Here is a 27716-nt window from a genome sequence, read left to right on the forward strand (position 1 = left end):
CACAGAACTCTTCCAGTGAGTGAGCAAGGAGGGTTTGCTGGAGGCAGCCGTGGAAAGCACAATGGTAGCAGCCAGTCACAGCAGCAGGAGTATTATGGGAAGGAGATCATAGACTCATAGAATCATTTTGGTTAAAAGAGACCCTCAAGATCATCGAGTCCAACCGTTAACCTAACATTGTTACTAAACCATGTCCCTAAGAATCTCATCTACACATATTTTAAACCCGTCCAGGGATGGTGACTCCATCACTTCCCTGGGCAGCCTGTTCCAGTGCTTGACAACCCTTTCCGTGAATACATTTTTCTCAATATCCAATCTGAACCTCCCCTGGCACAACTTGAGGCCATTTCCTCTTGTCCTATCACTTGCTACTTGAGGGAAGAGACCAACCCCCTCCATGCTCCAGCCTCCTTTCAGGCTGTTGTAGACAGTGATAAGGTGTCCCCTCAGCCTCCTTTTCTCCAGGCTAAAAGTGGAGGCCCAAAGCACAGTGCTGGATCAGGTTGAGCAAGCACTGCCTCCCTGGAGCCATCAGTCCCCACAGATTGCGAAATGGATGCTGGGGCCTGGAGCAGGGTCTCCTCCCCCAGCCCTTATCTTTGCTGCTTCCTCCCCCTCCAGGGCTCTGCCTGGGCAGGGCAGTACCTGCAAAACCAAGCTGAGAAGCTCTGAGGCTAATTAATTACTAGCTGCTGATACTGCTGACTGAGCCCCCAGGGACTCCAAGGCTGGAGCAGAGGAGAAAGTGCAGAGAGATACTGGAAAATTACTGTTTAATTCTTCAGCATTACTTCTGACTATATGGCATCTGGTAGATGAGGGACAGGAAGAGGCTGATAATGAGTCAGCCATCACCATAGCTCTGCAGGCCTTCTCCTCCCTGGCAGTAGGGATGGCCAGGGTCCTGCAGGGCTGGCTGTGACGCCGGTGACAGTTCATTAACTGGTTGGACATGGGTCCTTGTCCGGCGCTGCTCGTGTCTGGCCCTGCAGCTATCAGTACTCCTGCTGAGTGTCACAGCCAAGGAACTCTATCCGCAGGGCAATGTGGTTGTGCCACTGGCGGGGGTGTATCCTCACATAGCGGGCGAAGAGGGGTGGCTCCAGGGTGTTCATCACTGTGCTGGTGTGGTCTTGGTTTGCCTTGAAAGTCTGGAGAGGAGACAGAAGTCAGGGGTACGCTCTCCTCTGCTGGTATAGTGAGCCCATGACTTGAGGACACAACCAACCCACCACTTGGGAATGCTTTAAGGAAGACAAAGCACAGCCTGGCTCACTGCTCTTGCAAAAACTCCTGTGAGCATGTTTGCTGCCAAGGGCTGTTCTTGCTGCCCTGGGGGTGTCCATGGGCTGCCTCTGGCCATGGAGCAGCTCTGCCTACCTTCTCCTTGCCATCCTGCAGGACCGGGCTCCAGTCCACACCGTTCTGGCTGCTGGAGAGAGCAAACTCCTTCACAAACATGTGGGTGAAGACAGCTTTGGCACCTTGGGTTATGATTGCAGTCACTTTCTTGGTTATTTCGAAGTCCACCTGCAACCACTCGCTGGGGCTGTTGCTCTAGGGAAGGACAGACTGCCTTCAACCCTTCAGCAGCAATGAGAAAGACAAGATCATTGCAGCTGAAGCCAAGTTAGCCCTGCACATAGTCCTGGGCCACAACTGACCTACCAGGCCTCTGGTTGGAGCTGCTGTGTGCTAAATCAGTGCGACAATTCTCCTGCTTGTCTGCAGGCAGCTTGCACAATGCACATGGCTGTACACGCTCCCCACACAGCCCTGGCTAGGGAAGGCAGCAAGCACTAGCCTGCCTGCTGGGATCCCACCTGCCTGCCCATGCCCCAACTGCCTGGCTGGGCAACTTTTTGCATGGGCTACCTTTGGCCTCCAGGCATTGGTCCTCCCCTGCAGGTTCAGGCGCGCGTGGGAGGGTGACCAGCTGGAGAAGACACTAGTGCTGTAAGAGGATGCGGAAATGCGCTGGTCAGGGATCCCTCTGTCCTCCATTCCTAGGGGCATGGAGCAGCCTGGAAGAGAAGAGTGATGTGTGTCAGAGGGGGGAGCAGACCCATCACCAAGATGCCTTCTGGCTGCTTGCTGCTGCAGCCACTTTTCCTGGCTATAGGTTCTCCTGCACCTTGCTGCAGTGTCATGGTCCCTGCACTGCTGTGTGCAGCACGGCTCTGGCTGGGGATTGCCAAACTACACCTACCGCTAGTCCCACCTTCTTTTCTCCCTGGAGATTTCATCTAGTAGGAATGTGATGAATTTGTGCAACTGCCAAGACATAAAGAGAACCTGTCTGCAGGGGAAGGACACAAATACCTGGCAGGGAGCCACCCTGCACACGGTATGATCAGGTGTGCATGTGCACAGCTGCCTCAGAGCTGGCTGTCAGGCTTGTGGCATGGGGTGACAAGCACAGCCGCTGTTGCTTGTAGCTGCTGGGCAGTCCATCCTGCTGATGTGTGAAGCTAAAGAAAGGATCCCAGAGCACCACTGCCCTCAGTCACACAGTCAGCCAGAGTAGTCTTGCCTAGGAGTGGCAAAACCTGAGGAAAAGCCAATAGCGTCTGTCTCTGCTTTTTCTCTGCTCCCCCAGACTGAGGCAGCAGCTCCCCAGCTATCAACTTAGCTGCTGGAGGTTTCTGGTGGCTCAGGAAAAAGTGGTGGTGAGAGCGGGGCCCATGCTCTCCCTCTGGTGTTGCTATTTTTAAGACCATAATGAGATTTTCCAACTTTGTTCCCCCAACATCTCAATGCCATCTCCAGCCTCCTCCCTCCCCCTCCACAACTGCCTGGGGTGTCCTGAAACACATGGAACTGGCACTCAGGACCCCACTGGATGAGGTCTCGACTTGGGTGCTTGGTACCCAGAGTTGGGACATACTGTTCAGATCGCAGCCGATGAGCTCCATGCGCAGCGTGGTCCGAATGCTGTAGTGAGTGGGGTTAATGCGGATGTACCGGGCTATGATCGGAGGGTTGAAGCGATTTTCTTTCACTCCAGTTGCATCCACATTTGCAAAGAACAGCTGCAGGGAAAGGGAGAAAAAGGATTGTTGTACCAGTGGAAAGAGAGCAAGACAGGATAAGGATTAGTGGGGAGAAGATTTCTGTCTGTCACTTCTGTATCTTATCACTATCCTTACAAGGGAGAGGCAGCTCAGGGAAATGGTTTGAGAAGTGATTCAGACCAAAGAAGTATGAATGAGCCAAATTGATGTGAACCACTGAGAAACTGGAGGAGGAGAAACTTAGGGTCCCTGCAAATCAACATGTTTTTATATTGTCAGTAAACAGAGGGGAGAAAAAGAAGAAAAAAGTCACTCCTGGGACTTCTGAACCTGGGAAAAGTTTTGACCACAGCTAGTGTACATGGTGGAGGCTTTTCTGGATACTTTTCTTTTCCGGTTGGAATGATCAACTTATGCATATTTAGGTTGTGGGGTTTTTTCCTGAGTAGAGATCCTCCAAACCACCTGCATCTGCACAATGTTTTTAGAAAGCCAAAATTTGCCTTTGGGGTCAAGAAAGATATTCAGACAAAACCTTACACCCAGGTCTAAGAACGTGCAATGTAACATTAAGTGGTGGATCTCACAGCCACCTAGGGTGGTGGAAAGAAATAGCTCAGTCACTTTAAAATGAGACAGATGGACACAGACAGCAAGTCCCTTGTGGATCTGTGATCTGCGATTCAGTCATCCTGGCAGTGAAAGCTCACTGTTCCTGCCCTAATGAAATACTTCAGGGGCTCAGGAGGTCTCTGCCTTGTGTACAGAGCTCCCTGGTCCTTGTCACCCCAAGATACTCCATTCTGGGAAGACACGCTCCTCAAGAACCGTTCGCCTTACCATCTGGGTGCTGGTGGCATTCCCCTTGTATTTCCTCCACCTTTGCCCATCAAGGCTGTAGAAGACAACAAACTGGGAGGTGTAAAGGCTGGAGAACTTTTGTCGGGCTCCTTGCGTTTTTATGCCGTGAATAATCATGAGATGCAAAAGGTCCACCTGAGAATGAAAATCAGGAATTCATTTCTGACAGAAAACCCAAACCATGTTCAGGGAATGCACTATGAACCCATGGAACTTGCTTCCTTGTGCTGTAACTGAGCACAGGCTATGGAAGCAGTTAAAGTAGTCGTTCGTAAGGGTACAAATCACCCAACATCTGGGTGAGGGCAGGGGAGAGCTGTTTGGAGAGGTGAGCTGTTCTCTCTTGGTCTTTGGGGGACTTTTGCACAATCCAATGCTGCAGCCAGACCACCAGGTGACTCCTCTGAATGATGGATGCACTGAGGATGGATCTGGGGGTCAGGCCAGCTGCAACAATGACCAGACTAACTGCTATCAGGGTCTCAGAGCTCACCTCCCAGAAGAGAAGCAGGGGAAATAGCAGGATGTAGCTGGGGAGACAGTGGACAACCGTGCAGGTCCTTCTGCACAGCTCAGCAGCCATGCGCGTGCCCTTGCAATGCCCCCAGTGGTGCTTCTAGCCATGCGGCTCCTCTTACCTGGATCCAGGCATTGTTGCGGTTGGTGCTCCACGCATTGATAGAGCCAGTGTTGTCCAGCCTGGCCAGGTGAGGAGCCCACTGCCCTGCAAGGAGAGCGCACAGATATGAGGCTGCTGCTGGTCCCTGATGCTGCCCAACCTGAGGTGGTGAGAAGTCCATCTGCAGGATGGTGCCTGAGGATCACCCTAGGCTTTAGGAGTCATGTACATGGTGGCAGAGCACTGACATGATGGGCCAGACATGAGAGAAGATACCTACAGGTCCTGAGTGGGACACTGACATAGGTGGGCATGGATGGAGGAAGGACTCTGCCAGGGACACGGTGTAGCAGAGCCTTGGGCAGGTAAGCATGGAGCTGCCCCAAACGCACCTTCCTTCCTCACACAGCAACAACCCCTACTCACCATACTGCCCCGATGCTGTGATCTGAGAGTCTGCAATGTGGCCCGAGGCCAGGCCGAGGGCATTTCGGCAGTCTGCAGCCAAACAGTGAGAAGAAGGGTGAAAACCAGGGAGAGTTAATTAGATAACAAGGCTTTTGAAGGAAAAGCCTAGGCTGGGTAGCATCCTCCAGGCTCAGGGAGGTTGTCTCAAGCCTTCAAGAGCCCACAGGCTTGTTTGTCTCACACCAAATGGTGGGTTTCAGATGCTTCCACATCCATCCCTGAATTTTAGGAGTGCTGGAAGTTCTTGCTCCCAACCCCAATCTCAGCAGCAGAGAGTTCCCAGCATCAGCCACAGCAGCCTCTTGCCAAATTCCTGTCCCTGAGTCCCCGACCTTTCATTCCCATGTCCTGATCCCCCAGTAATGCTGACAAGCGTCTCTTCCTTATACCCATGTCTTGCTCCTGGGCCTTTTCATTGCTAGGCAGCATATTTTAAAAACAAATACCATGTTGCTAAAGGAAAGTCTGCCTGACACCCCTGTTTCTCTGTGGCTCTCTTCTGGTCTGCTGAGCACAGGGCTGTTTGTCTCATATAATAACCATTATTTTAGTGACTTTTCACATCTTGGCATCTCCATTACATGGCAAATGCTTCTGGGGAAAATGCAAATTTGAAATCTTAAGCACCCCAGTGCGTACTTATGGTGAGGTAGAAATGTGTTGTTCTGGGGCTGTTTCTATCAGAGCAGCCTGTAGTCAGACAGTGTCACTCACTGCCTCCTGCCATCACTCTGTGCCTCAGTTTACCTCTTGACAGGTGGTCAGGCAGTCAAGCACTATACCTTCCCAACAGTGCAGGTAAGCACCAGCAGGTGCATGCAGTTGCTGGGGTAAGTGCATTTTACATGAGGTCCCAGGGATCCTCAATTTGGGAAAAGAAGAGCTCTGGGAGCAAATATTTGCAGGGAAATGAAGCTGGTCTCACAGCCTTCACCCCAACCATGTCCCTGACTCTCTGCTCTCTGCTGGGATGTGTATGGTGGCAAGGGCTGAAGTTGTGACTTTCTTTCAGAGTGAAAACCCAGAAGACCCGACTTGGGCCACCCCAGGGGAAATGCTGAGAGCCCTGGGGAAGGGAGCTCAAAAACGTGCTGGCTGTGGCCATGGCAGCAAGCGGCCCAGGGCACAAAGAGGATCACTCACTCAGGTTGTACACAAGGAAAAGAGCGCTCATCCCGGCTTGCTGGTGCTCTCCCACTTTGCACTCTACCCGCCAGATCCCGGCATGAGAGGGCCACATCTCCACTGTCCTGAAGACACCTGGCCATGAATGGAGAGCAGACCAGAGGGCAGTTACTGGCTGTAATGGGATGCCACAACACCAAGTGCTGTGCAAAAACAGAGCCACACTCTTCCAGGTCCATTCGCCCTCCTTGCCATGCCCCTGCAGGCTTGGCACATCCTGATGGGCATGGGCATGGACATGAACCTCTGGCAGCTGGGATGTGCAGTGCCTGTGCTACATCTCACCAGGATAAAGGTTGTAGACTCCCATGCGATACTCCTGGCTAGTCCTGACGCTGAACAGCTGCCCATGAAAGTGGACGGAGTGGATATCCTCAGTGCTGCCCATGTTCAGGAGGTGCCATCGGACCCGTTGTTGCTGAGCCATCACCAGCCCGGGCAGCGTGTCACTCACATAGCCGTTGATGGCTGGGGAAGACAGCGGTCAGGAGTGACTCAAGGCTCCAGGGTTTTCCATCTCAGTATAGACTGCGGGATGGAAAGGGCAAGAACAAGGGTCCTCACCATGGAAGGAATGGTTTCTCTTAAAGTCAGGGTTGTCCGGCTGGATGCGGCAGGGAGGGCGGCAGTTCCTCTCCATGTTCTCCTGGAAGTACCAGCTTTTGGTCTCGTCAAAGATAGTGAAGAGCAGGGAGAACTCCTGCACGGCCAGCTGCCGCCTGAAAACGAAGCTCAGCACCCCACGGCGGCAGATGATCAGTGGCCCAATGAGGCCTGAGTGCAGGTCCTTCTCCTGCCAGGGAGCCAGGAAAGAAGGGTTTGCCTCAGAGAGTGAGGCAGCACTGGCACCCACAAGCACCACAGCAGTGAGGAAAGTCATGGCTCTCCCTGCATCCCTGGCCCAGCTCCTACTCGTGCACAGGGCACGGTGTGTGCAGGGTGGGAAGGACACACTGGGCTCACTGGGTGATGCCCGATCTGCCCCTAGCTATGAAAGGCTACTCAGCAATTGTTTGTACATGCTTTCAAGAGAAGTGGTGTCTGTCTGTCCAACAGTCCCTACCCCACTAACACTGGAACCTATGGGCCAAAGATTTGGAAGATGGGTAGGAGACTACAGAATGCTAGTTCCCTGCAAGTCTCATAAGCTGGTACAACTGGGGAAAGAGGGAAAAACCCAATTAAGGGAACGAGAGAAGGAGAGGAGAAGAGAGGAGAGGGCACCAGCACACATTCATCACTGCATTAGACACCTGAGAATCTACACAGCCACAGGCTGCTTTCAGCACAGCACCATAGGAGAAGTCTTGACCTCACAGCCAGGACTCAGGCATGCTGTCTGTCTCTCCTTCCTGAGATGCCCCACAGAGCAAGCTCCCACCTACCAGATCCATGTTGGAGAAATAAGCCCAGGCTTTGCAGTCAAACTCCTGCGTGGTGGGTGCCATCTGGGGCAGGACTTTCCAAGAGTACTTTCGGAGCTCACCGGGCTGCACCACCTCTCCACCCTGCATTGCACCCTGCATCTCCTCATAGGCTTGCAGTGTGGAGTGGAAGGAGAAGGGCCGTGAGGCCAGATTCTTGAATGTAACCTGCATCAGAGGGAAAGCAAAGCAAAGGGAGCGTGGGAGGGTGCTCAGTGCAGCGTTGAGAGTGCCCTGGACCATGGGGTTAGATCCAGCAATGTCCCCAGTGCCCAGACCTCCAGTCAGGCCCTAAGCAGTGGCCAGTCCTTGCTGAACCACAATCTGTGGTTGTGCAAGTGTGATTCCCAGTAGAAAGTGCATCCTGATCCTGTCAGCAGGATGAGGCTCTCTTCTTGCTCAACGGGAGCAAGATCAGCTACACTCAGGAGCCCAAATATGCTGAATCCATCCTGGTGAAGATTTCAGCGAAAACTTGGCAACTTCTCCAGGTATATGAGTCCTGAGGCTGGTGAAGAGCCTGTCACCTCTTCCTTAGGTGGGTGCTGAAGGACCTTTGGTGGTGAGGGAAGCCCAAGCCTGCCCTCACGTAGAGCTCCCAAAGAAGCTGTACTGAACCCTGCTTAGCTCATTACACTTTTTACAATCTCTTCGCCCAAAAGGTTTCCCACAGAGCCCAGCAGATGCTTGGGCTGTGCTGTTACAGCGGTTGGGTCTGTCTCAGGTCCAAGGCTTTGCATCTGAACACTGAGGTTCCTGCTGGCCCATTCCTCCAGCCACCGAAGTCCCTCTAAAATGGCGGGTCTTGCCTCCCAGTCTGGTGCCATCTGCGTGCCATGCAGGGTGCCAACAGGGCAGCTCCTGCTCCTGAGCCCTGAAGATGAACCCACAGGCACCCCAGAGCCTGCAGGCTCACCTCAGCATTCCCTCTGGATTTCAGGTTTTATAGGAGATGGGAATTTTCAACTCACCATGATGACATCTTCAACTTCTGCCCTGATGTACGGCCCAAGGATGCCCAAATGCTCGTCCAGCTCTCCCCGCAGCAGCGGCTGCGTGAAGGAATCGTCTAGGTACTCTCGGAAAACCACCTTGCGGTACTGCCGGAAAGGCTTCCTCCTGTCGCTCCAGGGGTCCCTGCTGGGGTGAGGAAAGTTAAGCAAGTTGGTGGTACTGTCTCATAGGGAGGGCAGCCATGGCAGACCTGCTGCAGGGCAGGGGTGATGCAGAGCCTAGAGCATCCATGACCCACTTGCAAGGAAGCCTGAGGTTGCTGGAGTTACAAAGCTCCCCAGGTGTAGGGTAGGTGTTGGGAGAACCTTCCCCTGGGCTGCTTTGCTGTGTCATACAGTCCTGGACTTGTGATCCTGCCTGCCAGGATATGCCAGTTCACACATCAAGCCATGCCATACAGTGCAGGAGGAATACGTGAGGGACAGTCACACTTACGTGGCTTTTAGGAAGTGCTGGGGTCTCTGGTTCCTGTATTCCCACATCACCTCCACTGCTGCAATGAAGTATTGCCGTACTGCCCCCTGGAAGGAGCGTGGGTCTTGCTCCTCATCCTCATAGATGTCAAAATCCTCCATGGACTGCTCTGTGACGCCGTACTCATCGTAGTCCGGCCTGTCAGCCTTTGGCTTCAAGGGGCTGGCATGGGTCCTGTTGTTCAGGGACGGTCTCTCCATATGTCCTGGGGCATGGTTCCTCTTCCCAGCTGTGCTGTTACTTTCCCCATCTTCCTTGGGCTCTCCTAGGCCCTGACCCTCCCTCTTCCCCATTTCTCTGAGGACACCTCCCCCACTGAGCACCTGCTGTTCATCTGGATGGGCTTGCATGTATTTGGCTGTCTTTTCAGTAGTGCTGTGGTTGTGAGCAGGACTGCTTGGAGACAGGGAATAGTTCTCTTTGGAGGCTGGCTGCATAGGGATTTCTTCTAGGCTTTGCTCATATGTGCTCTCAGGCACATAGTTGTCTGTGGCATTGGCCTTGAGCTGCTGAGGCTGAGGACTGAACTGACCTGGCTGCTCCACAGAGTTTGTCTCCTCCTCCATCTGGCTTCTCCGCTGACCATGCATGCTCCCAGAAGCCCCCCAGACAGCACCCCTGCCCAGCTGCACCTCAGCCAGAGCCGGGCTCTGTAAGCCCCCCGCATGTCCCACTGCCCCCAGAGAGACTGGTTCCCAGTTTGAGGCCAGGTCTTCAGTCGCAACAGCAGCCTGTGTTTCTGAGCTGCTTGCTGCCATCGGCACCTCGCTCCCCAGTGCTCCCTGTGTGGGGAAGGAGCGTCCGCTGTGCTGGACCCCCTCACTGCTGCTCCACACAGCCCCATTTCTGCTTGGCCTCCCCTCAGGATGCACCTCATCAGCACCACCTCCAGGCAGAGCCTGTGGAACATCCCTGCCTGGGGGCAATCTCTCCTCAACCATGTTTGATTTTTCTTCCAGGCTTTGCAAAGGCAAAGTGTTGCTCGATATCAGGGACCTCTTTTTGAAGTGAGCACTGCAAAAAGGGGAATGAGGTCCACATGCCTTTGGGGTTTTCTTATTCACTGCTGTCTCAGCAGTCTGACTGGCCAGATTCTGCTCAGCTCTGTAACCCTCAGAGAGGGGGTCCCTGCTGCCAGGCCAACTACTGTTGGGAAGACCCAGACCATTCATCAAGCCTTTTCTCTCCAGTGACCTGGCTTGTCGGGGCCTCCAGTCGGGGCTGCTCACACTTGGGACTGAAGCTCTGTGTCTCAGAAACTGCTCAGAGCTGTTTAAGAAAGCATTTGGGAATGGCCTTGTGTCATTTGCTATGATGTTCAATTCAGAAAGGGCAAGATTATCGGTCTCTGACAATTCCTTAGCAGCTATAGCATCCTGAAACACTGCCTCCATGACTAACTCATCCCTCTCTTCTGTCACTACATAGCTGGAAGGCTCAAGGTCATTGGTGTGTGCAAAGGTGGTTTCTAGAAGGCTTGTTCCTTTGGCAAACTCACGGGCTTCTTGTTCTGTGCCACTTTTTGCAGGTAAGGAGCTACTCTCATCTGTGAGGTTTTGTTCTCGTACAGGTTTGCTGGCTCCCAGGTCTGAAAAAGAAACATTTTTCCCTTCAAAAGATTCATAAAAACTTTGTGAAACCACTTCATAAGGTCTTTTTTCCAGCCTAGCATCTAGCTCATTTGATGAATAACTGCTTTCTCTGGTGTGACTGTGAACCACACCATAAGAAGTCCTGTTGTCTTCTGTCTCATCTGAAGATGCAGAAGGATTGTCCAGTGTGAAGGAAGAGTTGTGATCGGTACTTAAAGCAGGTTCTGCATTGATTGTCTCCTTTGACTCATATAGATTTAAGGATATTTTATCAGCCCCTCTTAGCAACTTGTCCTCAGCACCCTGTGAAGACGTGTCTTGAAGTCCCAGATTGTGCTCCAGGTCATTCTGGTGAAATGAGCTCTTGTTCTGTTGAAGAGGAGCTTTGCTAGAAGCAAAAACAATTGAGTCCCATAAACTTGTTGCATGAGTAGCAGTCTTTTGAGGTTCTGCTTCTGGGATCTCTAATATACCACCAGACTCAACCATTGTCCTTTTTACTGGCTCCTGCACCTCTGAGATTTTTGTCACCTTCTTTCTTGCCAGAGCATCTTCTGGAGCTGGTGTGGCTTGATGCAGCCATTGCTGACCTTCTTCTGAGCTCACAGTACCATGGACCCTTCCGCTGAAACTCACCAAGTGTTCTCCAGGTGGGAGAACTCCAAACCTTTCATCCTGGCTGATGTTTCTTGACAATTCTTCATCTTCCAGGAAGGATTCATAGTAGACTAGCTCATAGTTTGTCTCTGGCAGAGAAGACACGGAAACATCAGGTGGATGTGGGATTGTACCTGAAAGTGTTGATGTGTCATTGGAATTGGGATCATAAATCCTGCCATTGTTCAGGAGGGTCCCAAGTCTGGGTTCTGTCAAACACAATCTTGGCTTCTTTGTCTCATTTCTTGAAGAGGTGATGTTGTTCAGTTGCTCATTCACACACGGCCTGCGCCATCTCTTTCTTTTAGAGAAGCCCCTGGGTTGGAAGTCAAAGGCACCATCCTCCTCCTCATAATTCACATAATCTTCCCCATCAGAGTATTGCTCATACTGGCACTGTGAGACCGTAAACTTGGCATGCATCCCTCGGTCTCTGAAATCAGGATTCAGGCACCCCAGTGTCCAGACACCTGTCTCAAGAGAGGACAAGAGGACACCATCAGCCCATCACAATGGGAAATCAGAAGAGCTGCCATGCCCATGCTGGTCCCTTGCTAGTGCAACCTGTATTTTCAGGCAGCCTCTGATTCATGGTAGTGATTTCACGTTCTCATAATCCCTAGGGTATCTTACAACTGGACTCACAAGATATCAGGGTTGCTGGCAACATCAGAGCTGGTCCTGAGAAGCACCATCAGCAGGGCCAGTGTTTCCTGCAGAGTGTAGTGAGCTACACACACCTGTGAGACCCCAACAACAGCTCGGTGAGAACAGATAATGCACTGAGAACCCACAGAGCCTCCAGGATTATTGCCAGCAGGAGAGTAATCACGATGATCCACCCCCAAAGATATGCTGGTGCTGTCAAATACACCTCTCTCCCAGACACTCTCGTCATGACTCTCCCACGTGAGGAGGAAGAAATGCAAAGGCTGCCTCTTGCTCACATCCCCAGCCAACGCGTCTGCTCCCTGCAGCGATTGCCTCTTCTCCAGGCACCACGAGTGGGTGAGGAGGTGTGTAACAGCAGGGCTCTGACACTGGAGAGACCTGTCACCTCCTGCTGGCTGAGCTGCTCTCCTGCTTCCCAGCAGCAGGCAAAAATTCAGAGCTCAAACGGATACACTGTTTGGCTGGGTTTTAGAAAACTTCCTGGGGTATCTAGAAACCCTGTCAGCTTGGCTCAAGGTGCAGCATCTGTGACCATCATATCAGTGTTTGCAATCACATGGGAAATTCTGTGTTTCCTCTGTGAGTGAGGAAATGGTTAACAGCACTGCTTTTGCAAATGCTAAGGAAAAAACGCTGAGAGAGGAGAAATAAGACCAAATTTTGAAGCAAATCCTTCATAAGGCTTCTCCACAGCTGTGATTTCTGTCTTTGCAAATGTGTGGAGATAAATGGGGTGCCATGACCCGTGGCTGATCCCACAGCAGGGACAGCACTGCTGCTCCCCTTGACCTCTGAGCTTGAAGCCAAGGATGTAGATGCAAGGGGCTCGCGTTATTGCAGCCAGCTTACTGGCTTGGCAGTGTGTGTGACCTTAATGCACATTGTTTATGAAGTAAAATACAGTAATGTAATTTCTTTGATATAAGTTTTAAAAGGATTTAATTATTGCCTCCCACTTTGCTTTTCCAGCAGGTTGTGCATCCCTTTGCTCTCATGGCTGCCCGAACATGATCGGGTACCAGAAACCTGGCTGGAGGTACTCGCTTATCTCTGCTGTGATGCCAAAGTTTATAGAGTAGCTCACGTTACCAACCTGGCTTTTCCAAACTCATGAAGACTGTTTCTCCAGAAAACGGGAAAAGGGTAAGCACATCCTCAAAAACCATGTTGCGCTTGAATGTGTTTCCAGAGAAGAAGATGGAGAGGAAATCTGTTTGAGCTCCAACGCTCAGGACATACCAGTATACAACATCATGCAGGCAGAGTTTTGATTGGAGGTTGTCAAACGCAAAGCCATTAATAGCTGGAAGAGAGCAGGGGTGAAATATTCCATCAGAACTTGATTCCCCCATGGCTGCTGGGCTACCACATGTTCCCTGGGGCAGGGCTGAGCCTGTGTCTGCCCGGGCTTTTCAGGGAGCCCCTTGCCAAGCACTCACTGTGCATCAAGTTGGAGGCATAAAACTGGGGGTCCTGGGTATCCACATGGGCTGCGTCAGTGCAGAACCGCCTGATGTTCTCCTCCAGGTACCAGCTGCGGTTCTCGTCGAAGACCGAAAACAGCACCAACCTCGTGTTGTCTGACATTATCTGGAAGGTGGAGAGGGAAACCATTATTCCTGCTCTGATCATAGTGTCCCTGGCACCCAGAGTAGCTGTCAGGTCCTAGCCTGGATGCACGGGGAATGGTTTATTGCTATTTCACAGGAGTTAGTGTCCAGGCTTAGAGAGAAGGGAGCATGCACAGGAGGATGGGGAAGGCAGGGGCAGTGGGACTGATGGTACGGTTGAAAAGAACAGGACAGACAAATTTGGTTTTACCCAAATATTTCACCCACAGCTGTTACTCCAGCCTTTCAGCCTGGCAGTTGAAGTGACAAAGGAAAAACCCACCTGATTTCCCCTCTGATCCATGGTCTTCTTAAAGCAGATCAAGAGGGGACCGATCAGGCCTGAGGCTGTGTCTCGGACTGGGTCGATGGAGCTGTAGTAGAAATGGGTGAGGCAGCGAGGATCTGCTTGGGTTGGTCCATCCTCAATGGTGATGCTCCAGTTGTAGGTGAATGACTGGCCAGGGGGGATAGGAATGTCCTTCACGTCCTTACCTGGCAACATAGAGGCCAAGGGCAGATCAGTTAGGTCTGGAATGCTCCTGCCAAGGGTGAGCCCACTTTTTAAAAAGAGCTCAGAAAGAAACTTTTCTGACTATATAAGTTGCATAGAAAACTACCCAAATCCATGCCCACCCTGAGATAGCACACTGGCTGCTAGCACCTGCTTGCATGTAAAGCTGATCTGGACAAAAAGAGCCTCTGGGACCAGGTGAGGATGGAGAAGCATATGCTTAATTTTGAAAGCCCTTGGAAGTCCTGCAAACTGGAAAATTTGCCCAGTCTCAGCTGTGTCTGGGCTGCCTAGAGAAGTTTGCAGATGAAGGTTGAGAGCTGGGATGAAATGGGTGAAAAACAAAGCAAGGAAAGAAATTTTCAAGGAAATACAGCTAGACCATGAGAAAATCAAGGAGGAGATCTGGAAGGAACCAAAGAAAAACTCAAATGCAATTAAATCCCCTAAGCATTCAGCAGGATCTTGCAATGACATAGCTTTAGGAAAAGACATTTCTCTGCTCTAAGTGCCCAGCTGAGCTGCTGTAAGAGCACAGTTTGCAAAGCTCATGTGTCAGTCAGGGTAGGAATAGCTTTTTTTATTTATACTTTCCTAAAGAGCATCATCCCTGTGGCTCCAGGACCATGACTTGTCCGCTTTCACAGAGCTGAATTGCTGGCAAAGCTGGTGAGCCATGTCTGGCTGGGGAATGTTGATAGAGGGGCAGGGACAGGACTCCCAGCTCCCTTGTGTCACTTGGCTCCTTTAGTACTGCCAGACAATGGGCTGCTTTGCCCTTTTGACTCTCCTGAAGGAAAACCTTAGTTTAAGTAGTAACAAGTCACAAAGCTGACCTAGCTTGCTGAACTCTTTAGCAACTGCCATCCTGGTTTTGCCACCTCTCCTGCAGCAGAGGAGCTTTTCTCCGGCATTTGTAATTGCTCCCATCATTGTGATGCACCCAAAAGAGCAGAGGGGAGGAGGGAGAGAGATGTGGCATGATTTTGCCCTTGTGGGATGTGGGATGGCCTTGCACAAGCCATGATCCTGGGAGCATACCAGCAGGGGACGAAAGCAATTCTGGGAAAGAGAGCTGGTAACTCAACAACCCCATAGCAAAGACCATGAAGCTGTGAGAGGCAAAGTCCAAATCATAATGAACCCCCCTGCTATCTTAAAGCAAGGCAGGGAGGACCCTAGGGAATGAGGACTGTGAGAAAACTGGCAAAAACAGGCAGGATCACCAGGGTGGTTCCTGCCTCATCAGAAAGTGGAGGCCTCCAGGATAGACCCAACAACATGGTCCCAGTTCCCTGGTTGACAATGGTCCTTCTTCCAGCCATCATCCAGGCTTTCCTTAAAAACAGGGTTACATGGCACCAAAGGGGACATGAACCAAGAATCATCATCATTTGGGATACAGGGTTCAGGCACCTGGATGGATGGGTTGGACAACCAGGCTTACAACAGGCTGCAGGAAGCTCTCCTGGCCCAGAAGAATGGCAGTGGCAGTGGCCAAGTGATGTCCCAAATTCTCATGGTCTGCCTTACCTTCAGAGGGTTTCAAGGTGTAGTATGGCCTTATGCTGGTAAGGCCGTGAGGGTAGATGTTGTACGGTCGGCTTGCCAGGTTCCTGAACACGATCTGAAATGAGGACAGCCAGCAGGAATGTTCAATGCTTTCTGAATGCTGTGAGCCCTCGAGGCTGCCCTCAGTGTCCTTGTAGGGAGGGAAACACTGGGCTGTGGCTACCTGCCAGTGTCCAATGGGGAGGAACTTGGACATGTCTGGGACCACAAAGCTGGACTCAGAAGAAACAACTATTTATTTCTCTACAAGTCTACTCTGTTCATCTTTCCAGGAGGTGCCGATTTTAGAAAGGGCATGAAAATATCATATTTATTAAAGGGAAAATTGATGTCTTCAGTCTCACTTTGTATATGAGACAGAAGAGGTCTGCCAATCCAGGAGGCCCCAGAGGAACAAGACACTAAGTATGCACAGCAGTCAACAGCTTCAAAGTGCTTCTCACTTCACTGCACGAAGCCCTTCATTTATTTCTCTAAATAGCTCTTTCAGGGCTTTGCCACCTTCAGCTCCATGCCCATAACTGCACAGAGAACCCAAGGCAGGGAGCAGAAATGTGAAGATCCTGGACACCATCCCATTCCTCCTAGCAGCAAACAAGTCAGGTAAGTGGTCAGTAGAGGCACCTGGGGAGACATAAGCAATGATCCCCAATACTGCATGGTAAGAGGAGGCAGATAGAGAAGAGTGGAGGACGAGAGGACACTCCTGCCTCAGAGGAAGGTGCTGGATGCCCTTTGTAATCAATTGATTAACACAATTCCTAAGATGCCTGCAGTGAAGTCAAATCAATGGAATGGGGCCATATCCTGTGCATATCTGCTGGTCTCACCAAGAGTATTTAGCTTCAGCTTTCAGTGACATCTGCCTTTCTGGTGAACTGTGGACATTACCAAACATAATAGAGCACCTCAAGGACTTATATCAGGCCTTAGCCGCTAACTTAGCTGTTAGGAGGAAGAGCATCAAGATCTGAAGTTTTCCCTTCCAGTCGCTCTTTGTGGAAAGCAATCTCTCTCTTACCTTAAACTGATCTCCAACCTCTCCCTTAATGACAGGCCCCAGAATTCCCTTGTCCGGTTGATCTGACACCTTGCGCTTCATAAAGGTTGCATCCTCGTATTCCACAAACATCACTTTCTTATACTTTGAACCGATCCGCTGAGGGCCAGCCTCCAGGAACAGGCTTGTGATGTTTCTGCAGACAAGGCAGAAAAGCAGCAAACAGCCACATGTGGAATGCTGTCAGAAGCTGAGCAAGACCTTCCATTGTCCAAGGACACACACAGCTGCCCAGGGACTACTACCAGTGCACAGTGGGGACACCCATCCTTGCAGTCACAATGTGCATCCTGGGGAATCACGTTTCAAGTGATTCAGTGCTTCTGTAATGGAGAAAGCTTCAACTCCATTGCACAGTAACCCTGTCTTGGAGGTGACTGTGAGAGATGAGAGTACAGCAGGTTGTCCTCTATCAGGGAACACCCCCAGTATGCAGGCAGAAGATAACAGAGGAGCTGCCTTTTCTTGATCAATGCAGCTCCTTCCCAGGAGCAAGGCCAGCCCTAAGCCGGAGAGGACACAAGCTCTGGTTCACCCTGCGGGGGCTGAAGGGGGAATTCCTGCCCCACGTGCCTCGCTCCAGCAGCTGCTGGCTGGGATCCCCATCCAGGGCAAAACCTGGTGACCCCACTACCAAGCCAGCCCCAGCTCACACAGCCTGTGTGAGTGGAGTGACATCAGGACTGGTGACAAGTGCCACTGTCATGCAGTGCTGACTAAGGTACTTCTGCTGAGATATTGCACTTGCATCACCTCTCTCTCCAAGAAGTGGGGCAGCAGCGGGGGCTAATTGCCTCTGCCGTCTAGAGCAGGTCCTTCCAGATGGGGCAAGGGGACCCACACTTTGGGTCTGTGGGCACACGACCTGGCTGTACAGGGCCTCCTGGCTAGAGGAGGAGAAGTATCACCAGGAATTGCTGCCTGCTGAGAAGGGGCTGACCACGGAGACATGGGCAACAGAGAGACAAATGCCCCAAAGACAAATGCCTCTGTGGGGCATTTGGTAAAATGGAGCAAAGCGAGGTCCTGCCTTCCCATGGCCTCCCCAAGACCACCCTTGTCCTGCATCCATTCTGTTAGCGTTAATAAGAAACAAAAAAAACTGTCCAGGTTAGGCAGAAGGAAAATAAATTTCTGGGGAAAAGGGGAAGAGCTGGCAGGGCTGCCTCAAGGAGCAGCCTCATGGGCACACGTGCCCAGTCTCACCTGTCCAGAGAAGCTGGTTTCACAGGGGCATAGTCCCAGTCCATTTCTTCAGCTGCAATGTAGTGAGTCCAGGTCACAGGCTTCTCTTTAACAAAAGATCGCACTTGGATGACGTGAAAAGATTCCTCATCTTCTTCAGGGTAATCCATGTCCTCTGGCTCATCTGACAGCATCCCCATCTTCAACAGGCGCTCCTCCGGACACTCATCCACCTTCACCATGGCCTCCATGCCAGCTGGGTTCAGACAAACCAGGCAGAAAGGGTCACACTGACATGCCAGCACCAGCACATGCTTCCCCAGGCTCTGCCTGGGACACGTCCTCTCCACTACTGTTCCGATCAAATGAACCATCACATGGGTCAACCTATGCCATCCTGGTCATGGACCAGGTTGCACATGGATGTAACACTATGGAGTAGAAGGGGCCTTGGAGCTTTAGCACTGCACAGAACCCTGAGCCCAAGCCATCCCCTGAATTTCTTTTCCCCTGAGCTCTTGCAGAATAAGGTTACCTTGCTGATGGGAGAGTATCTGGCAGAACACCCGGAACCAGCCAGCTGTTCCTGGCATAATCTCAGCTGTGAGATACGTGGCAGGGGAGATTTCTAGGCTGCTGAGGCGGTGGCCTCTGACCAGGAATGTGTGGGCTTCGAAGAAGATGGAGTGGACTTCTGGCCCAGTGCCCAACCCAATCACGTGCCAGTGGACCTTCTTCTTGAGGCACAGTGTGAGACCTGCCAGGAGAGAAGGAAAGCACTCAGGAGTCTGCACCATGTCCATCCCTTGTCCCCACTCTTAGTGTCATGGACTCGGAGCCTGACATGTGCTGAGTAGAGTCCCCTGTCCCACAAGGTGATGGCTTCACGCTGGAGAAGTTGTACGTGAATGTGGAGTGTCTGAGCAAAACAGAGGTGCAGGCTACACCATCTCCCTGAGATGAGACTGTATTCACAGAGTGGTGGACTTTGGCAGGGACTTTGGGAGGCATGCTGACAGGGGCTTGCAGTGGGATGCAGTGCCAAAATAGGTAGATGTGCTCCTTGACTCTATAAATAGCGGAACCAGGAACTGGAAAGGCGAATCATTTGTCCAATGATAACACCGGCAAGCCTGATACTAAAATACTGTATCTTGGGCAGGGGTTCATCACATCCTCAGCAGTAGCTGAAGTACCCCACAAAGGACAGAGAGGGGTCACCAGGATTATTTGAAGGCTGGAGAAAATTCCTTCCTTGGAGATACTCAAAGAGCTCAGTGTGCTTAGGAAGTGCTTAGGGAAAGGACTTGACTGCATTGTAAAAACATTTTCCTGGAGAGAAATCAGTGTGTGCTGAAGGGCTCTGTAATCTAGCAGGAAAGTGAATAACGAGTTCCTGGAAGCTGAAGCCAAACAAAGTCAAATACAGAGTCAAGCACTTGTTTTCAGCACTTGGTGCAGTAGATGACTGGAACAGATTCCAAGAGCCTGGGAGGAGACAGGGTGGAGGCTCCGTCCTGAGGCCCTCAGCTCTCCATTGCCACCCCTCCATCAGACACCTATCAGGCCAGGTCCCACAGCCAGACAGGGGCTTGCTGGGTGGAGGTGGATACCTTCTCGAGGGGAAAGCCACCGTGCAGACAGAGCGGCTGACCGTGAGGTCTGCATAGCTATTAAGCTCCATGGATCCCCCAGGACAGGGAATTCAGAGTAGTTTTGCTTTTGCCTTTTATTGCAGAACAGCCAGACCCAGGTGGGAGCTTTCACAGTGTGGTTCACCAAGGTTGCTGATGGTAATAACTCTCCTGACAGTGTTTCCCAGTTTGCCTTGGAGCTTCTTTGCTCTCTGGCAGCTCTGGACCTTCTCCCAGAAGAATATCAGAAAATGCCAACTTTTATCTTCACTGAGACCACAAATGGCCTTTTCTTTTGATTTTCTGGAGAAAAGGAGGCTGAGGGGAGACCTTATCACTCTCTACAACTACCTGAAAGGAGGTTGTAGATCAGTGTCGGTCTCTTCTCCCAAGCAGCAAGTGAGAGGACAAGAGGAAATGGCCTCAAGTTGTGTCGGGGGGGTTCAGATCAGGCATTGGGAAAAAACACTTCACTGAGTTATCAAGCACTGGAACAGGCTGCCCAAGGAAGCAGTTGAGTCACCATCCCTGCAGGTATTTTAAAAAACACGTAGATGTGGTGCTTAGGGACATAGTTTAGTAATGGACGTGGCAGCGTTAGGTTTACATTGGACTGAATGATCTTAAGGGTCTTTTCTAACCTAAATGATTCCATGATTCTATTTCCCAAATCCTAAAGAGGTGTGTTGTCAGACCCAGGCTAGTGAGACCTGAATTTTCCCCTCAACGCTATCTCCAACGTTGTTCACAGGGTTACAAGAGATTAAACTCTTTGCTACCAGTACTATTCCTGGAGACCTCCAAGAAGGTCAGCTGCACTTGGCAACACAGACAGCCAGAAAAGAAGTCCTGCTCCACTGTAAATGGGCAAGGCAGATCAAGGAGTTGAGACGTGATAGTCCCTCTGGGATGATCACAGCCTAAGAGGTCCATCCCTTGGAAACTCCTCTTGATGTCCCTTCTCACATCCTTTCACAAGCTACCTTGAGTTTCCAGACCTGGCTGCTCTCCAGTTCCTAGCACCTCCCATGCCCTCCATCCCTGTCCCTGGTGCACCAGGACTCACCGGGCAGTGAGCCATTGATGTAGCCATTGATGGTGTGCAGCTCCGTGCTGTTGTGGTGCTGGGGCTGAGGAGCTGCCAGGGAGCCAGGCTCAGAGTACCAGCTTTTCCCTGTTGAGAGAGGAGGACACAGACAGCTCTTCACTAGAGAGCATTTCAAAGAAAAAGGAAACTTTCCCACTGGGGTGAAACAGTATGAAAACCAAAATCCAGTGAGGTCAGATGTGTGGTGCCTGTTGGAAATCCACAGCAGACCTGGCCACAGCCTTGCATGAATGTGGTGGTTGACCATTGCTCATAACAGGGCTTTGCTCCCCCACAGCTTCAGCTTGTGTGATAGGAACAAGGCCAGGGCATGGATGGAGAGAGCTGGGGAGCTGTGAGCTCCCTGCACCTGGGGCACAGAAGAAGGAGTGGAAGTACTGACCAGGAGCACATTGGCTGGTAGGCTGTACAAGGCTCAGACCCTTGGGAGGCAGAGTGGGAGCTGAACAGCTGTGCTCACACCATGGCCAAAGCATGCAGTGCAAACAAGGCTGAATTCAGGGTCCAACTCGGGCCAACATGGTAGTTACCTTCATCAAACACTCCGAAGAGCATCACAAAATCTTGCTTTGTGTCCTCATTCCAATTGCTTGCCAGGGTCCCTGCAAGATGCCACATGACAGATCTCTTTAAAGGTCAGCAAGCACCATGCCTGTCTCCCCAGGGAATTGCCCCTGTGTCCTCCAAGAACTGGTAAATCAAGGCCAGGCTGTGGATCCCAATCCCACCCCAGGTACACTTCCCTGTTCAACCTCTGGAAGGCATCTTTGATTTTTCTGCTTTTTGATTCATGATTGCACGTGACCTGTCCCCATCCTATTGTCCTTACCAGGTCGGCACACAAGCAGGGCTCCGATCAAGCCAGAGTTGATGTCCTTTACGCTGTCAGTATTGGAGGAGTAGGAGTAGGTCAGACACGATGAGTCGCCATCCATTGGGCCCTGGTTTTGCTGGATTTCCCAGATGTATATGTGTGTCTTTCCCGGATCCACTCTGTCACCTTCCTTCTCTGGCTGACTGGTCTCATCCTCATACCCTGCACCTAAAGCCAAAGGAACAGCCAGATGTCACTGAAGGTTCATCCCCAACATATTGTGGCTACAGAAATGGATTTTCCTCCAACCCAGAGCACAGCATCTTTCCATCCCAGCCCCCAGGGTCAGCCCAACTCCCACAGGCAATGGCTGGTCTCAGGGCGGTGAGCAGAACTGTGCTGGAGACTTGCTTTTTGAGCTGTGCTCCCACCACCTGCTCTGATGCTGGAGGGCACAGTCTTCCTGGCCCTAAGCATCCAGCCTCAGTTTTAACCTATATATTACTTCATAACTGATATGGGTTTGCTCTGGTCTGTTTGCTCATCTCAGCTTGTTTCTGGGCTGGGCATGGTCTTGTTGTTTCCCCAGGCTAAGCGATCTCTGTGATCGTATGTCCTCATAGAGGGACACGAATAGCAGGGTCAGGGAGGGACGTGCTCCCTCCTGGCAGGCAGGCAGCAGAGTGGGAGGTGCTGTGCAAGGACTTGCAGCACCTGGTTATTACCCAACTCACCCTCTGATGCCTTCCAGTAGGACACCCCGACGGCGTGGAGGTTGTACGGGCGGGAGGCCAGGTTCTTAAACGTGATGACCACTGTGTCATAGACTTCTGCTCGGATGGTGGGGCCCAGGAGACCTGAAGGGGGGAACACAACAGGGTCAAGCAGCTGGGGTCAGGCAACTCACACCCAGCCGTGGGCTCCGAATGGTCTGGGCTTTCCACCTGCAAAATTAGCGGTTGTCCCTCATGTAGCATGGCAGCATGAACTGCTCTGGCACCAGCAAGGCTCCCTTCAACCCCAGCAGCTCTGCCATACTGGGACCCTGCCCAGGTCCTTTCCCATTCCTGGCTGAGGAGTTGCCAGCAACCAACCCAGGATGAGTTTGGCTGCTGTCAAGGAGAGTTAGGGCTCACCACGTTGTAGGTGCTTCTTACCCATCCACGCTGGCTTGGGCTTGGACTGCGTGAACGAAGCATCGGTGTACTCCACAAACACAGCCTTCCTGTACTGGGGAAGGACACCAGGCTCGAGGGGCCAGGGGATGGGGTGTCCTGACATGCTGCAGGAGAAGGAGAAAAAGCCAAGACTGATGGTGCAGCTCCATTCACGGATGGGCAGCAGCAATCCTCTTCCTCCCCTCCCTGCCAACTTCCCTGTGCTGTGCCAGCCCAGGGGATCGCTCACCCTGTTGTGTCCTTTGAGTATCCTGACAACTCCCAAGTGTGTTTGGAAATGTTTTGCTCAGCTCATGGATGATAATGTGGCTGTGATTAATGTCACAGTGTTAGCCACGATGGAAGAAGACACAAGGGCAGGTGGCACAGTGCCATACCCAGCTGCAGCCGGGAGTGGGCACAGCTGCAGGCATTGCTGCCAGCCTCCCACCTTGTGTCTTGCCTGGCTCCGTGCTTCCCTGCCTGCAGAGACACAGGGCACGAGGAGTACTGTGACAGCAGTGTGATGGCAGACACATCACATATAAACTCAAGCATCCTCCCCAGCTGCCCCTGGCAAAGAGGCAGTGGTGAGCTGCATGGTGGGTCATGGCAGTTTGCTCTGCCATTTGAGCAACATCCCCACATTCGCTTCATTTCTGACCAAACTGGGATTTACAGCCAGCCTCTAAAGAAATTACTCCTCACAGCAGGAGGAAAAAAGATCCTTGAACATATTTCACACTCCACTTATCTTCACTGGACACTTTCTATCTGTAAGAAGCTTAACAAATTCATTTTCCAGATGCAATCCAGCACATTTATCAGGATGACAAAGCCATGAATTTCTCTAGGGATTTTAGACGCTGGCTTATCAACCCGAGGACTGAGACCATTTCCAATAACCAGACAGTCCACTTCCAGACTTGTTTTGTTTGGAGCAAGAGCCAGGTGTTATTTTCTTCCCTCTGATGAAGCAGGTAGGATTACTCTCACCCTCTGACTAAGCCTTCACTCAAGCAGCGGTTCCCTTTGTGACTCTTCCTTGAAGAGGAAGGAGACAGAGTGATTCAAATTTAGGAAAGGGCGACGCACACTCTCCCCCACGCTGCCAGCTGGAGGCCACCTACAGCTGGAGGATGCTGTGGGAAGAGTGGGGTTCACCCTCCCTAGGGGCAGAGCAGGATGGGCACCCACAAAACCCCACACACACCCAGCTCCTGCCTTTCCCACTATGGCTATAACCCCATGTTTGGGCTGGCAGGAAGACTCCAGCAGGCATGGCCTCAGTGAGCAGCACCAATGCATTCAACTGACTTTTCCCATGAGCTGTTGTCGTTCCTGGCTCAATGGCAGGAGGGTCCAGACCAAGCTTTGCTCCCCAGGATGACAATACAGTAGGAGGTGGCAGCGTCATGAGGTCACTGGCACTAGGCTGTCTACTGTCAGCTGTGCCTTAATCACTAACTCACAGAAAGTCCAGCTTTGAAAATACATGCCTGACATATGAGGGTCTGGTCCTGCAAATCCCATTATGAACAAGGCAGAAATCCACTGGAGCCAGAGGGGTTTTGCTGGCGTGCAGGGGTACAGCTGGGAGGAGACTTGGTGACACCAGGGCTCAGTGCTGGGTCCCATCGGCACAGCAGAGTCCTTTGCAGGGGACGAGGAGCCAGAGCTCAGTGCAGGGATGTCTGATCCAAGTGCTTCTGGCCCGTCCTCTGCACTTAGGGACCTGGTCGACTTCCTACCCCAAGGGCAGCTGAAGCCAAGGCAGGGAGAGAAGTTCCTGGCGCCTTGGTTCAGCATTGTTAGCCGCACTATCTCTTCATCTCTTGGAGCCAGGAGATGGCCAAGGTAAACACCCTGCACTGCCAGAGCACTCAAACATGCCTGCTGCTACATGGCTGCCAGCTCCAAGCCAGAGCTGAGATCCCAGGGACTGTTGCAGGATGTGCTGCCCCTGGCTCCAACCCTGCCAGCAGGGTTGTGTTTGAGAGAAGGAGAAACTGAAATCATGGGGAAGGTGTACAGTGGTTTGACCTGATGCACTGTAGCCCATTAATTTGGCAGAGCTTTCCACAAATGTTCCAGAGAAACCACTGGATACATACAGGGGGTTTGGAGGTCCTGCCTGGAGGTGCACCCTTGGGGGCTACCACGAGATGCTGGTACCACAAGGGAGAATGGGTGAAGCAGAAGGCATCCCACACACAGTTCGGAGGCACCTCAGCTCGGGCAGCAGCTCTGCTCTTGCCACGCTCTCCTGGCTCGCTCCCGCATGCCTCTTCTCCCCGGCCACGCTGTTTTCCTGTGCCCTCCCCACATGGGGCAACTGGGCTGATGCTGCAGGGCCAGGGAACAGAGAGCATCATCCAGCTGTGAACGGCCACACTGATCAAGCCTCAGTCCCCTGGGAGCCGCTCTGCCCAGGTGTGCCCTGCCTCTCTGGGGTAGAGCACGCCTCCAAGTCCTTCTGACAAAGCCAAAGTCATCTCTCCCCATTTTAGAGAGGGACAAGTGACCTCAGACTGCCCGCTGATACCCTGCTTGTCCTCGAGGCAGAGCCAGGTCCCTGAGTCACTCCTGGGTCAGAGACAGTGCACGAGCAGATCATTAAAGCCAGTGCCAAAATAGAAAGCCACAGGGTTGAATTTTCAGCACGAGTGACCTCAGCTCCACTGTAGCCTAATGGATCTGAGAGCATCATTACTAAAAGCAGGGTGGGGGGGCATTAGTAAAACAGGGGCTGCTGAATGCCATTTTCCTACTGAAATAACCAAAGTAACTCTGATACAATGACTACTACAGCTAGTCAGGCTGACTTGGCTCATCACTGGAGGTTTGGTTTTCAATGTCTGACCACAGCTGCTCAAGCCAGTGTGGGTCTGAGACGGGACCATGGGCTGACATCACCCCAGCACAGAGGCTGGGGAAGGGTGTGTGGCAGCAGGGCAGAGGGTCTGTCTTAGTCCACAGTGGATGTAGCCCCCAGTTCTGCTCCCCAGGCTGAGCTCAGAACAGCCCGTTCACAGCCACGTGTGCCCAAGCCAGCTGTGTTTCCAGACAACACTGTCCTGATGCCTGAGCAATGCAACTGCCACTTTTCTTTCCTACTCCAAAGTCTTTGGGCAAAACCACCACGCCTTTCTCCCTCTTGTCACTGCGTACAAACAGCATTCTTTGTCCAAACACTAAAAATTATTTTCGTTCCCTAAAGGAAAAAATTCAGCCCAAGCAACGTAACGTACACAAATATATAAATAACTAAATCTGGGTTTTACCAGGTCAAGACACAGTGGAGAGCCTTTGCTGCTCTGAGCTATGTCAGGGGGCACAGCCAAACTCCCGCTGCAGCCCACAGGCAGGGAGGTACAGGACCTCATCTCCCCTCACAGCCCCACAAAGCTCCCAGGTTGCAGAGTAGAAGAGAAAGCACAGGCTGGAGAACCAGCTCTTGGCTCTAGATATAGACTTGCAATAGCCACAGACAAGCAGCATTGACATAAAGCAGTGTAGAACAGTAATACAGAGCAGGTCTGCATCTCTCTCTGTGAATTTATTCCACCTGTGTGTTATCAACGGTTGCACTTAATGACACCCACTCCCAGCTGTACTAGCAACTCAGCACACCCACTGTGCCATGTTGCTGCCATGCACCTGCCTGGACCCAAACTCACAGTGCCAGGGTGGGAAAACATCCATAGCAGGCTGCTAGAATTGCAATAGAAAGAGCTTTACCCTGCAGGCACTTGCAGCTCGGAAAGCAGGTCGCTGTGCATGTAGTCCCAGGTGGTTTCCACTGCTCCAATGTAGTATCTTCTGACTTTGCTGATGCCCTCCTTAAGCAGGCAGAGGAACAGGAGGCCACGCAGGGCTCCCACCAGCATCTTGCGTGCTGGCTGGGAACCGCTTTGGCTCCAGGAGGAAAAGTGAAAAGGAAGGAATGAGAAAGGAAAGAGAAGAGAAAAGCTTTTATCTTCTCATTCAGCTGTCGTAATCCACAGGAGATGATGATTTCAAGCCAGCACCCACAGGCTCAGTCAGAGCCCTGGAGAGTTTCTCAAAGACATCAGGAGAGGAATCGCTCGAGCTGGTTAGTGCAAAGAGGAGCGTACGAGCGATGGGCTCTCCCTCTCTTCCTCTGGGGTGGCAGTGACAGGAGGAGAGGAAAAAACAAAAGGAAAGGGAGGGCAAGCGCAGCCGTAAGCTCCGCTGCAGGACTCAGCTGGCTTGGTGTCCTGGCCCGTGTCTGGGAGCGAGGTGAGGAAAGGGAGGGTTGCAAAGGAAGGGGAATTTAGGTGCGGTCTCTGCCTGGTTCCACCTTCCCTCTCACCGCAGAGGGGAAGGAGGAGAGCAAGTTGCAGACCAGTGTCCTGCTGCTGCCCAGGCTACAGGAGCCTTTATTTCCCTGCAAGTCAATGTCAGCTCATACCTGGGTCTGGGGCCACTGAGGGAGCTGGCAGCTGCCTTCTGTTCATGCTAGCCTGCATAGCTTGAGGAAATGGTGATTTAGAGGAAAATTTGCCTTCAGGCTTATCGCTACAAAGCAGAAGAGACTGCCCCTTGCTGCCTGATGCTGGGAGCCTGCAGGATACTTTGCATCTATGCAGGCAGGGCTGGAGGTGAGGAAATAGCTGGTGATGAACATACGCATGTATATACATGGGTGTCCCTGTCCCTCAGGTGCCTGCACCCCAAGCAGTGATAATTTAGCCACACAGCTTCACTTGGAGCCACATGGGAGGGAGAGGGGTGGGGTGATCCCTGGGAGTCACCCTCCTGCCAGCTGCTCCTCATCCTTCTCCCCTCTCCCAGAGTCTTGCAGAACAGTTCAGAGAAGGTACACTGAAGTGTTTTTCCAAATTTCTTCTGCTGTAAATGCACAAGTTTTAATATCTCTTTTTAAAAGCCCAGGAAATCCTTCTCCCCACCAAATGCACACACGTGTGCTCATGCACACACACCAGCATGAGGTTGTCCCTCAGCTCAAGAAGGCAGGAAGAGGAGGAGGAACACCCCGTATGGTCCCGGCGTCTGCTGGGTGAGCGAGGTGGGGAAATGTCACATAAATCACGC

General features: G+C 52.0%; 1 protein-coding gene across 2 annotated transcripts; it reads right to left on the reverse strand.

Annotated features, from left to right (window-relative positions):
• Positions 1 to 779: 779 nt before the first annotated feature.
• On the reverse strand, positions 780 to 27017 carry F8 (coagulation factor VIII). 2 transcript variants are annotated; one of them, XM_065846615.2, is made up of 26 exons: positions 26379 to 27017; positions 22638 to 22762; positions 22215 to 22337; positions 21496 to 21708; positions 21197 to 21268; positions 20625 to 20732; positions 18460 to 18681; positions 17946 to 18180; positions 16701 to 16875; positions 15641 to 15734; positions 13877 to 14088; positions 13423 to 13573; positions 13077 to 13286; positions 9024 to 11781; positions 8546 to 8711; positions 7536 to 7742; positions 6715 to 6943; positions 6436 to 6618; positions 6109 to 6225; positions 4924 to 4995; positions 4517 to 4602; positions 3858 to 4013; positions 2891 to 3035; positions 1879 to 2027; positions 1384 to 1560; positions 780 to 1154 (listed from the first exon to the last, which is right to left on the reverse strand). In XM_065846615.2, the coding sequence occupies exons 1-26, from the start codon at positions 26525 to 26527 to the stop codon at positions 999 to 1001; spliced, it is 6690 nt and encodes a 2229-aa protein (XP_065702687.1). In that variant the 5' UTR covers positions 26528 to 27017; the 3' UTR covers positions 780 to 998. The 2 variants fall into 2 exon arrangements, with proteins under 2 accessions (XP_065702687.1, XP_065702686.1); XM_065846614.2 differs by having other exon boundaries at positions 8546 to 8714.
• Positions 27018 to 27716: the final 699 nt, after the last annotated feature.

This window comes from Patagioenas fasciata, chromosome 11 (genome assembly GCF_037038585.1).
Source record: "Patagioenas fasciata isolate bPatFas1 chromosome 11, bPatFas1.hap1, whole genome shotgun sequence".
Lineage (NCBI taxonomy): Eukaryota > Metazoa > Chordata > Aves > Columbiformes > Columbidae > Patagioenas > Patagioenas fasciata.

What these genes read in the sequence shown, in the direction of transcription:
- F8 (XM_065846614.2), bottom strand. Translation starts at nt 26,527, where the DNA reads ATGCTGGTGGGAGCCCTGCGTGGCCTCCTGTTCCTCTGCCTGCTTAAG. An exon ending in CATCAATGGCTCACTGCCCG is followed by an intron (nt 18,682 to 20,624) that starts GTGAGTCCTGGT and finishes CTCTCCTGGCAG; the next exon opens with GTCTCACACTGTGCCTCAAG. An exon ending in CCAATGCCTGGAGGCCAAAG is followed by an intron (nt 1,561 to 1,878) that starts GTAGCCCATGCA and finishes GTCCTTCCCTAG; the next exon opens with AGCAACAGCCCCAGCGAGTG.